This window comes from Lonchura striata, chromosome 2 (assembly GCF_050655825.1).
Source record: "Lonchura striata isolate lonStrDom1 chromosome 2, ASM5065582v1, whole genome shotgun sequence".
Classification (NCBI taxonomy): domain Eukaryota; kingdom Metazoa; phylum Chordata; class Aves; order Passeriformes; family Estrildidae; genus Lonchura; species Lonchura striata.
The window spans coordinates 23,713,456-23,726,596 of NC_140704.1; the positions used below are offsets into that span (position 1 = coordinate 23,713,456).

General features: G+C 38.9%; 1 protein-coding gene across 4 annotated transcripts in view; it reads right to left on the bottom strand.

Moving 5' to 3' along the window:
- Positions 1-13,141, bottom strand: part of CDK6 (cyclin dependent kinase 6) — a 126,812-nt gene that overhangs the window by 13,079 nt on the left and 100,592 nt on the right. The window contains exon 6 of one of the 4 annotated variants that reach the window (XM_085573111.1): positions 8,548-8,822. The exons of the other annotated variants lie outside the window; for them this stretch is intronic. Coding sequence (XP_085429237.1) covers positions 8,678-8,822 — 145 coding nt within the window. The 3' untranslated portion in view covers positions 8,548-8,677. Of the gene's footprint in view, positions 1-8,547; positions 8,823-13,141 lie in introns of those variants that run through there. 4 annotated transcript variants of the gene reach the window in all.

Below are 13,141 nucleotides of genomic sequence, written 5' to 3' on the forward strand. Positions count from 1 at the left end.
GAATCTGCCCTCCCTGGCTTCAAAAAAACACCCAAAATCTGTGAGTACAAGTATCTCAGGAAAGAGGGACATTCCCACGGATGAAAGAACTATCCATGGGGATGTACTTGCCTTTTGTGTGGTTCCTCAATCCTCTCAGACATCCCTGACTTTGCTTGCTACAAAATCCATGCTCTGAAAGCTCCAACACCATTGTTGTTACTGAACGTACACCAAGTAGGGAAGATGGGACAAGAAGATTTGGAGTGCACCCATGACATTTAATTTCCCTGTTTGCTCAAGGGGTCTCAGATGGCTCCCATGTTTGTTGGTTGTGGCTTCTTTGATTTTCCAGGGCAACAGAACAAACAAAGTTATAGGGAATATGCAAGTGTTTGGCTACTCCTCCTCCTGGCTTTGGAGCTAGGCCATTACCCACTGCCTCTGAAATGATGCCCACTGTATGGAGGAAGAGCCTTTTTGAGTCTGCTGTAGGATTAGAATGCCCTTAGCCTATAGATAGGCAGATATGATGGAGGCATTGTGTTGCTTACGCTGTCCTGCTAAAACAAACCCCTCCTGAGCCAATAAGCAAGTATGTCAGTTCCTGAGGTACAAAATGTGCAGCTGCACAATTAAATGGGTATTTCCTATGAGTCTGCATTGTGAAAGCAGAAGCACAGGAACACCCTCTGAACATAAAGAAACATTTTTTTACTGTGGGGGTCACCAAGCACTGGCTTGAAGAGGTTGTGGACCCTCCCACCTCGGCGACATTCAAAAGCCATCTGGACATTGTCCTGGGCAACCAGTTCTAGGTGACCCTGCCTGGGCTCAGACCAGATGATACCCAGAGGTCCTTCCAATCTCAACCATTCTGTGATTCTGTGATAGTAGAGAAATAAAAATACATATCACAATGCAGAGTTGCAATGGAAAACCTACAAATCCTGAAATATTACCATCTGCTTATAGTTTAAAAGGGCTTGCACCATTAGTTTTCTGGCCAAAAGGCTCTCATGCTTATATATAGCTGAACAAAGTAGATTTAACCATTCACCAACTTTAGACTCTTTTTCTCTTGTCCATGACTTAGCTCAGCTTTTGCTCATGCTCATGCCAAGTTTCAGCTTCACTGAATATTCTTTCTATCTGAAGTGGATATTACTGTCTGAAAAGTTGAATACTTTATTTTATAGACATTGTGTTTCATGTCTGTACTTCTCAGTAAAAACTGAGATATAAACATTTCCTAAGCAAGTCTCCATTAAAGAATTTTCCCTGGTGCAACTCTACAGACATGCCAAAGCAATTTTTAAAGTATTGTATAAAATGACAATACAATGACACACAAGAGACAAATGAGTTTTAACTGTAAACTGGCCACATTACTTCTAGATTTTAATTTCAGCCTTTGGTCTATAAAGCAAAGAAAATCTAAAGCTTTTCATATGGAACATTAGAATTTTCATAAAGATTGGAATTAAAGATCCTGATAAGCACTGTTCTAGTCAAACTATAATGGAGACACAAGGAAAAAGCTTTTCCTGTTTCTATTGCAGCAGAGGAAAAGACTTCTGCAGGTTTCTTGACAGTGAGTGACATTTCTAACTCATTAGTGACATTCTGATAGGCAACTATCTTTCCATTTCTGACATTGGTAAAATGGACACATGGAAGAAAGGTAATGTGAAGAAAGAATGCATTGATGAATGAAAAAAAAGGCAAGAAATTCACTTTCTAACCAAAACATATTACTGAGCTCTCATGACAATTCTGGAAGTGCCAATACAACTGCTTCGAAAGCTAGACAAGTCTAGTATCTTTTCAGATATGTAAGAAGTAACAGACAAAATAACTAGATTCTTTCTGCTAGTCCATTTGCTCATTGTGACAACAGAAAAGAGGAACTCCATCCCCTTCCTTGTTCTCACAGAAAAATGATAAGGATAATCTCTTAATTACTAACTTGTACATATACAATATTCCTAGTGAAAAAAACTGTATATTGGTGATCCACGTGTACTCAGGGATGTCCTACAAGAACTCCCTAAAATGAGAAAAACATCATGGGTGGAAAGCATACAACTTAGTATTTGGGCAAGCAGGGCTTAGACACTCTGGTTTGAGAAGATGCTGAGAAGTTGTTTTGGGAAGAAGAACAGTGAATTCAGAATATGTAACTGCAGCTTTGAAGGCATTACATAAAATGAGGGAGATGTTGAAAGCCCATGATTATTTGACATAATGAAGAAAAAATGTAAAGAAAAATGCTATAAAAAGGGTACATGGAAGCTGCACATGAAATTTAGAATCTGATAGCGTTGTAGAAGTTAGGTCTAAGGAGTTCGTATGTCCATGTGTGTAAGAGCAATAAAGTGATGGTGAAGAATCTAAAAAAGCTAAAGCCAAATAACATTTGCCAAGGAATCCTGCATCATGTCATGGGAAACCTGCCAAACTATATAGTCAGAGATATATTAAAAGGATGGGCTGTTTTTTTTCTTTTCATATTACAAAATGTGAATAGCTATTAAGTAATTTTGTCAGATTCTTAGTTACCTGTTATGATGAAAATATTTTCATTTTAAGAATTAAAGCCATACATGACCTAAAACTGAAATTATGAGATGACTAGAAATAACATGATCTGGACTGTCCTCTGGAAAGCTTTATTCAGAGGGATTATTTCTGAGCTGATTCCTAGCCACTCTTGTTGCTACCACTGTTTCTCTTTGACAAACTGCCTCCAAAAGTCTGTACTACAGGTATGAAAAGAGAAAGTAAAGCAAAAAAGAAAGTATCACTTTTAAAGATGAAGAAAATATCACCTTTTAAAGATGAACATCATTGGCCTTTCTGGTCTGTAAGATGAATGGTGCAATATAAAACTTTACTCCAAAAATATGGCATGCTGACAAGATTTCACACTCTGGACAGTTACCCACTTCCAGTTAAAAGTGACTTGCTCAGCTCTTGTGTGATTCAGAGTTCTCATTTTAAACCAAACATTTTCTTGTACTTCTCTCTCTCCTTTCCCTTCAATAATATCTCTGTGTGGGTGAGTGACAGACATGGCATAGAAAGAAATTACTTCATGTAGAGGTTATTATACCTGATCATAAATTGCTCAAAACTTGTAAAAAACTTACCTTCTCTCCTTCAATATGTAAAAAGAAAGATGACATAGATAAACATAACAACTGAGGAAATACTCTTCAGCTAAAATCTGACAGAAACCAGATCAGCCATCTTGACTTTCTCATTTTAGTCTTTAAAAGCTCAATTTCTTTCATTCAAAAATCTATCGTTCTTCAAGTATGATAGTATCACAATCATGAATAAGAACTCTAAGATGGGGCTATGTCAGTACTGAGTTATTATTAGAACCAGATCTAATGCATCAAAACCTACAACAATTATTATTTCCCTGGAGTTTCTCATGTCACCCAGTAAACAGAAACAGATAAAAAAAGAGGTAGTTTTGCAAACTTCCAGTTCTGTAGTGTTGAATTTGCTCCCTATTGCTATTCAAAATGAAGCAAATTAATTGTAGAAATAAAGATAATATTCTGACCCCCCACAAATGTACATCTGGTCTAGTTCATAAAAAACGTATGGGTCTCTTTCTTGAAGGAGCAAAGAGCATTCAAAGCTGGGTGCAGATACAAGCCAGCAAGGAAGGACCCAACTTGAGATGTTCCTTTTGCATGCATAACTGAAAGGAAAAGGTTAGTAAAATGCAAACCAAAGAGAGGCACTGTGTACACCTTTATGACCAAAGCAGGGCCAGCCTACTGTGCAGAGTGAAGTTTATCCAATATACATAATGATCTCTGTAAGTAAGAGAAAATATAATCATATTCAAAGTTTCCTTAAGAACTGACAAAGGAAATCTTTTTCTGGGTGCTTAAAATTTGTTTGATACCTTTCAGGTAAGCACAGTCCCAGGTGGCCTTGGAACAGAATGATGGAAATTGTCCCCCACCATTGACATAAAAGGGAGCTTTACCACAGACATCAATGACCCCAGGTTCAAGCCAATTGACATCTATTTTCCAACCTTTACTAAGGAAAAAAAAATCATGCTTCAAGAGAAGGATACATAGATTATATATATGTGTATACATATATACATACCCACACATATAAGGTTGCAAAAAGTAAGATAAGTGTAGATACTATCTTTGACCATAATATGCTGTAATATAGGCTGATCTCATCTGTTCCTGGGCAGAACTGCTTCAGAACTCATCACTGAACATTATTTTTGAAATAGAAGAGCCTTGATGTGTTGAGTGTCCTTCACTAACTCTCTCATCATGCACGTCACAGTTCTCTTATCTGCAGACATTTGTTTCCCTGCAAGATTTGTAGGTTTATTTCATTAGGGCTTTAAGAGTTGTTATCTCAGCTCAGGAAGCATGATATAATAGTGGCACCTTGAAAACTGCGCCAATGTTTGAAGCAAATTCTGTAAATACATACACAACTGACCTTGGAAAAAGGGAAGGGGAAAAAAGTGTGGTCTCTGCTCAGTGTGGAAAAGAAGCATTCCTTTGGTTTGTACTGACAGTTCTACCAGCAATAATTGAACTGCCTGTGTGTTAAATACCCATCTCATCATCGTGCACAGTTAAATTACATCTACTTGTCCATCAGCAGCTTGAGATTTAATGACATAACTGAACAGCAAGCTTCTGCCTTTTGAAAGCAGTCTGAAAAAAATACTGATATGACACATACAATGTGGTGATGATCTTCCCACAATCACTTATTTAGTTTGATGCATTCTCTTTTCTTTCATATCATATTATTTCATATCCCCACTTTAAACGTGAACGCCTTACAACTGTCATATGGCTTTACCCTTCTTGTGCAACTCCATTGTGAGGTTTGAAGGCAGTAATTGAGGCAGTAATTAGAGAAAGGCTGTCCTATGTTAAAGAGTAGGAGCCAAGAGGGCTCCTCACTCTCCTGTTCATTCAAACAAGCAATGGTGCAAATCAGTGTGCAGGACACTGTGCAGATAGTGTGTGTGCATGTTTGTGCAGAGAACCTCATGCCTGTGAACAAATTTGCCCATATTTTCCTTGAACAGATCTATATCCTCCCTCCAGAGCATGTCAGAGCTGTTTTTCACCCTTTGTTTTATTTAACTCATAATTTACTCCTCACTTAAAAATCTGGCAGACAGCACTCCAAAATGACACATTTTAGCCAGAAGGAAGATGCTCTTTAATGCTGTAATACAAGATGGCAAATTTCCATGTTTGGAGGGAAATAGAGAATTCAAATATATTCTCACAATCTAGAACATGAAATTCTCTATACAGAATAAAGTCTACAGAAAAGTGATTTTTTTTTTCCCTTCTGGAAAAACATTAAAGGCTAAGAGACAGAATCCTTGGGTTTTCTCTCCATCTGGGCTTCAGCTGCTCCTGTGTGGTTTGATATGTGATCACTTCATTTGCCCCTATACTATGTGTTAATGGCACCTGTTGCTCTAAGCCTCTCTAAATTTTCAGATAAACCTGAAACATCAGAACTGTGCCCACCCACAACTAACACGTCTCATCACTCTCAGCTGCAATAAAACTCCCTTGGTCAGAAAAAAATTCTGTAAATGGATTATAAACCTTCAGACAAGAAAGGCAGGGAAAACATTTCAATACTAAGTGGCAAACTGTTATGCGAGCAGAGGTTAAATTTCAATTTCAACCTTTTTCCCCAACTGCTGAGTCTGAGTGTTAAAAGACATGAAAGTGAATTAGAAGGATAGTGTGAAGAAAATACTTTAACTTTTTAGCAGCTGTGCTGGCTTACAGTGAATTAATAAACACCTGCAGAAAAGCTTGACTTAAGTATTTAAGGTAGAAAGTTATGTACAGCAACCATGCAAGGAACTGATACAGTTTTCAAGGCCGGTTAAACTAGATACAACTTTGCCCTAAGCAATACTATGTCCCATGCAATACACTCTACTCGGGCCAGAGGAGCTGTGAGATTTACATTCACTGGCCCATGACAGTGCATAGTAATCTGACTTCACCTATTAGGAACTCTGGTTATTTATCCTGTTCAGATTTTAGTGATTTCACATAAAATCTTTTTTCCCACTTGAATCCTGACCAAAAGAAATTGTAAGTTAATATTTATATTAAAGAGAAAACTGAAAACCTAACTTCCAGGTGATAACATTGCTCAGATGCCACCCTCCCCTATGCACCTGCAGCACATTTTGTACTTTAGATTTGTGTGTTACCAGACTTCCCAAATTTTCTTTTGCAACAATTTTTATGCTATTATCTCTGCTTTGCCATTACTGAACCATAAGCCTTTTGCATTGTCTGTGGTATAGTTCTATTGGTTTTTGACATCCTTTTGATGGGAAGAGCACACAACTCTGTCTTTACAAAATGAACATTCCCCCAGTCTCTGAAATACTGAGCACATGTAACTTCTTGAATCACCCCATAGCTTGAATTCTTTTCTCCCCATTTTACCACAGTGTTTACCACCTTTATGTCCATTACAAGGAGTTCCTTGAGATCCAGATGGAGATGGTTGTCATTTCTGAAAAAATACAAACCTAATTTGTTCAGAATTAAAGAAAAAAAATTAATCCTCTTCTGGAGCAAGTGACTAGTCAAGTAAAAGCCTCCTCCCGTAGTAAGGCCATTTTATGCCTTGCTTTTCATACAGTTGTGGCTGGTATGTTTGCCAAAAATAGAGTTTGCTAAAAAGTCTAGGCCTTCTTTAAACTCTGCTTGCACTTTCCAGCAAAATGCCCTCAAAATCAAACTCTTAAAAGATCTAGGAGATGAGCAACACCTACCTCTCCTTTTGTAATTACTTCACAGGAATGGAAAAATTATTCCAAGGCAGGAGGGAAGCAAGCAAGTCTGTTTCTGTGATTGAGTGGATAGGACACCCACCTAGAATACAGATCTGACTCTTTACATGTACTCTCTCACTGCTAATGGTCTGATGAGATCTAGGTTTAACGGAGTACCTTCATTCTTACAGCAGCAAAGTATGATTCATCACTGCCAAACAGACTTAATTTAATAGCTACAGATAGGAACATTACACAAAGGTCTCCTGCTATGTATACTTCTTTAGACGCTGAAAGCTTGCTCCCAAATTACTTGGATATAAAGAGCACTTTAAAAAATTATTAAATTGTGTAGAACAGTGTGTATGGTGTACTGACATAATCATAAAACCTGTTTCATGGACATAATCTAATAAGAAAGATACGATAATTCACTGTAGTTTGTGAAATTCTGGATGATATAGCTCATTGAGTCATGCACCTTTAGGTAACTGATTCAGACTCAGTGAAAATCAATAGTAACTGAATCTTCATGCCAATTTACTCCGGCTCAGTTGAATAAATGAGTGGAAATGAAGTAATTCCTTGGATGAAATTCATATTTGACAAATGTCTATATTCCAAAAGCACTTACTACTGGCAAACTTTGGTATGTTAGGAGAGAAGCTATGAATACGGAGAATATTTAAGTAAAAGAAGAAATATTTTCTCAGAGTTTGTCTTAAGAGTTGCATCTGGACAAAATTCACTCAGTGCATCTATAAAAGGAAAGCAGAGCAGATTATGTATGAGTTTCTGGAAGAAGTCACATGGTTTGACCAAGCCAGACAGACAGTTCCTAAAAGACTGCAAAACGAGGCATGCCACAAGCACAAGAGAATAGCCAGGCAGGTCACATGCTGACACCAAGAACTTGTCAAATCCTGGCTCTGCCTTTAGCAGTCCGCACACCATGGTGGCTGTGTTTCACATGGACCCATTTGTACAGGGCCAGCAGGTCAGGCAGAGCAAGCAAGCAAATGTAATGGCAGTGTCACAGGCTGTGTGCAAACAAAAATCAGAAGCAAGGCAACAACACGTGCTTTCATATCACAAGGCAAACTATGGCTTCAAAGGAAGAAGGAACAGGAATTCCTGTGACTTAGGGTGAGCTGTATCCTGCCAAAACCAGGCTCCTGATGATAAAGGCAGCTCCAACTACACGTGGGTAACACGTGCTGCTCTGTGGCAGGTGGCACATTCATGCAGGAGAGGCTGTGGCCACTTCCCTTCCTCACCAAGTTAGGACTCTATCTATGTCTTTGACATCTGCAACACACAGACTGGCAAGTTCTCTGCAGTGGCCTCAACCCTGCAATACAGGTAAGTTTTTCCACAGAGGCAGTGGGGAGCTGCCTTTGGATACTGTGATTTCCTTGGAGAAATTGTTTTCAGAAATCTAAATATCAAACTTGCTTTCTCATTGACATTTTGAGGTCTTCTCTCACAGCCACTTATTTACTTGGTACAAAATAGTACAACGTCTCAGAAAGCTGTTATGTTTTGCTCTGCTATCCTTATCCTTAGCTGTTTTTAAACTCTGCTCCTTTAGGTCTGCTTTCCACTTCTCTCATGCACATTTATGGGGTTTTATTAGATATAAAGAACATTTAACAGCCTTGTTGACCAAGACATATTGAGAAGTGCTAGTCTGACACTGTTGAAAAACTCAAATATGAGGCAGATTAATCCTATATACTTCTTAACTAGTACATATTGTCTTTATGACTGACCAATGGTAACTAATTATTAGACTTTTCTGGACAATCAAACACAGAAAATTCAGTAAAGGCTGCTGAATCAAAATGTCTGACTAGACACTCAATTTGGGAAAAAAACTGCCACACTTGGGAGCTCAGCAATTTGAATGACAGTTAAAGTCTTAGACTTTTCCCCTCCTCTCCAGAGTGCACCAGTGTCCAGGAAAGGATCCCAGGAATTTAAATACCGTTTTGCAGCCATTTTCCTATGAAAGAGAAAAGTAAATACAAACAATGTTTAGTTGTATTACGAGTCAAACAAAAGTACACAGCCAAACTCTAGGCAAAAAGCAAAGACTCTCCCAGCCAAGTTCCTGCAGAGGAATTCTGTGTGAAAGAGCCAGGAGACCCTTTCAAACAGAAAGTCTTTGGGCAGTGTACAGCTGGTTATCCCTCTTCAGGCTAGAGGGCAAGGGGCACGGATGACATTGCTCCACTTCTCTCCTGTTCTCTGGCTAGTGGAGTGACTGCTAAAATCAATCTGCAGCTGGGGATCCCACCAAAGCAGCCCTCAGATAGCCCTGGCTTATCACAGGTATGAACTTGTCTTTGAGATGCTCTAGAGGACACAAAAGTGGTGCACCTTCACAGCAACTGGACAGCATCTGTACACAGCACAGCTCAGATCCAGATGTTTCTGCTGCCAGCGCATTTCCAAACATCCATTGCAAATGCTACAATGGTAATACCAAGGACTTACAAATACCTACATCACGACTGACATGTTGTGGTCTTTCTCTTAACCACAAGCTCTTTTCCTCTGACCTCTGGCAAGACTAATTCAGATTGTCACAGACTGGAATACTGCACCTCTAAGGAATGCATATATTTTTAAGGACTATGTGTTCAGGGGGATTTCAGACTAGTGTGCCACCTGCAATGAAGAAACTATGGGAAGCTCTCCAGGAGAAGACCTCTCATGAGGTGCTATCTAGGCTGTGTGCAGCCACTGGCTGCCAGCCCAGAGCCACCTGGCCCCAGTCCCGGTCCCTTGGCCACTGCCTTGCCTGACGTGACCCCACAACTGAACCAAATAGTCAAATTAAACTTGGTCAGCTAACACCATTTCTGTGGGGCTTTGTAGTACTGCTCCAGGGTTCTCTTCTGGCTTTTTGTCATGGGTAGTGGCAGTTTCTGGTTTTTATGGTTTATCAACGGTTTCCCTTACCAACAGATCTATTCCTCTGACTGAAAGTCTGGCACAGCTGGAAATTAGAAGCAAAACCACAAGTGAATGGCCTGGCACTTACCACCCATCCCCAACCACAAACCCATACAGTTACTGGATTTGACTAACGGCTATCAATCACTCCAACTGCAGACAAACAGATATCAACTAGAAAAGGCTTGAGGGAAAATGTGAGCTAAAAAGCAACACAGTATTTTACTTTTAATGAGGTGATGCTGTCTTGGAAACACATTTATTTCTTAATCAATATTTATAGCATTATTCTGACTGTTTACCCTTCTCTCTATTAAGGTGTGTTTGTTCTCTGTCTAAAGCTAATGCAAGTTCTGCCTTGGATGTCAGGTTAAACAGAAACAATCATCGTTATCCCAAAAACTGGAATAACATGAACAAGTGCAGTTTTCTGCTTCCTTTTATGTTAAGTTTCCTTAAGCGTGAAGCAGAATGTCATTGTTGTTCCATCAGATCACTAAGGTCACTAAGTTAAACTGTGGCTTGTGTCCATTCAACTTTAAAAATACTTGAAAAAGATCTTCCTAATAGGCTGCCACTTATCTGGGGAGGAAGAAAAAAATCCCAGTTTATTAAGTCTAGTTCGGAAAAATGACCAGCCTCCCACACACCCCTATGCACATGAATGCAGAAGAATGAAGTATAAAAAGTGCAAAGCACAGAATTTTGAATGCTGACAAGATCTTTCTAAGGAACAAGCTTTCTCCCAGTACAGTTGGTCTGGACTGTGATTAACTTTTACGGTACTTGCATCTTAAATCATTCTTGTAACAAAACAAGATAATTTCCAAAAATGGCAGAAACAAAACTCAGGCCAGATTCATACAGTACTTTGGTTCAAAGGTTGCAAATTAAGCTGTGTAACTTTTACAGTTCTAAGCTGCAACCATTGCTTGTTAGAACCAAAGACAAAACAAAAAAAAAAAAGTTATTTTAGTTCTTTTTGCTACCAAGATCTAACTGTAAGCAAGCAGACAAGTGAATGATTACACTTTGGAGCTCTTGGTCCACTAGATATGTTGGTTTAAGGTTCACTGGAAAACACCAGATAATGTGATTGCAAGGTCTGTGTATAAATTGCTGCATGATAAAGAGACCAGTTCTCACTTTAACCACATTTAAAATGTTTGGCAGTTTATATGGAAAACCTAATTTATAAGCAGCATTCATGGCTGTACTTACTCAGTTGCTTTTTGCCATGGCTCTACTCTTTTGGTTTTATTATACCTTCCCTCCCAATATCCACTTATACATCCTATTTTTAATTTTGTTAACAGATTCCTCTGCTGCTCTCTCTAGTTCCCTCTTCTTTCCAACCTAAAGAAGATTGAAAATATATTTTACAGATCTTTTCTCTGCTTTCGAAAAAAAAATCAGAAACATGTTGAAAATAAGAGAACACAGCGTGAGAAGGAAAAGTTAAGCTAAGAACTGAAAAGAAGTAGAAATTTTCCATATGGAGGAATACAGGATCTAGTAGGCAAAGCCAAATATTCCTACTGCTGCTTAGCTACTGTGTCCACTTAAAACAGTGAGGACTAAATGATCAGAAATGCTGAAGCACAGGGAACTAACTGACAAGGAATTAAGTTGCATCTGAAACTATTCCGTGTCATAGAAATATGCCTCACAATTCACTGCATGGCAGTATTCATATTTTAGAGGCTCCTTATTATCTTCAGAGCCTCTTTTCAGACTGTGTTCTTGGTACTGTTCTTGTATGTGCAGAAAGGTAAAATAAAACTGAAGTCTTCACTATCAGTCAGAGCTGTCTTTCTTTCTCACGTTCAGTATGCCCAGGATTTCATCTGCATTATCCATACACACAGCAAGAAGTTAAAATACCAGTCTGTTGAAGATTCACAATGGTGTGCAAATAAAGATAATTTTAAAAAGACAAGGAATACAATCCTTTCCTATAGAAATCAGGCTAAGTTTATCAACTGATTTCAGTTTGAGACAGCTCTGTTTATGGTGGCTTATATAAATATGTAGTCTCTTTGTTCTGCTCCCATCCAAACCCAGGTATCTTCAGTCATATCACTGATGCACTTGGGCTGCAGCAGGAATACATCCTATACTTATACTAACAAGCTCTATATTCAATTGCAAAGTATTTTGCTGATAATGTTTCAGTATCAGACTTTAAACAAATGTTTCTGCTTTCCTAAAGGTTTGTATAATTGAATATTACTAATGGGAATAAAAATTTAAGTAATAACACACTGTTACTTAATTTGAAGTGAGGATCATTTACCACATAAACAACCCACCCCCCTTGGGCATGCATTTGCAAATTTACAGATTGATTATTCTCAAGACCATCCAACAGCAAAAAAACTCATCATAAGGAATGACTAACCAAGGCTATGTCAGGAGTAGAGGACACAGTACGTTTACATTTCCAAGCAGTTCTCTGCAATAGCAGCATTTCTGTGAACAATTTTCCCCCACTGTCCTCTTTACTTCAATCTCCAGATGAAGAACACACAGGCCGTTGAGAACCTGTAGCTCTCTGTTGAACATACTTGCAGACGTGTATCTGTTTTTTTTTTTTTTTTTTTTTTTTTTGGAAGTGCAAGCTTAAAAGACTGTATCTGTGTGAGATTAGCACCTACAGAACAGCTAATTCAGACCAAATGAGTGCATGATCAAACTGATGCAAGTCAGGACAGACAGCAGATCTCTCCCAAGAGAAAAGCTGCCTGTCCCATTCAAAGCACCAGGGAACTGCAGGCTCTGTTACAAGGGATCACTTTGTTGCCCCTGGTAACAAACAGGAGTTCCACATCTTTCTCTGGATAAGGACAAGCGTACAGTAGCTCACACACTCATGGCTTGGCTTCCTTTGTAGATACCTTTTTGTGCATGTGTTTGTGTGTGTAGTATTTTAGCAGACAGGTAACAATAATCATTCTCCTAGACTATCTTAAATTTGGGCAAATTTAACTTTTACACACTCTTTTGCTTGTGCCATGCAGCCTCATGAAGCCCAGAAGAGTGAATTCCACCCTTAGCCTCGACTCCCAGCTGACAGTTCTTCATAGCTTCCACATTTTGCAACCCTTATTTTGAACAAAAGTCTCACAGCCCTGGGTTTATATCACAGATGAGGCAGCTGAAAGCTTGTACAGCATCACTGAAGGAAGTGCAAGGCATGGAAGCTGGGGACACCACTATACAACACCCTCTCCTGCCTTGCCAGTTTGCAGCACTCTTCTACAGCAATTGCTTCAAGTGCTGTACTGTGCACATTAACAGAGAATAGCTTTGCCACTCTTTGTGCAACCCTGTCCCACTGAATTGTTTCTGAAGAGGCTACAA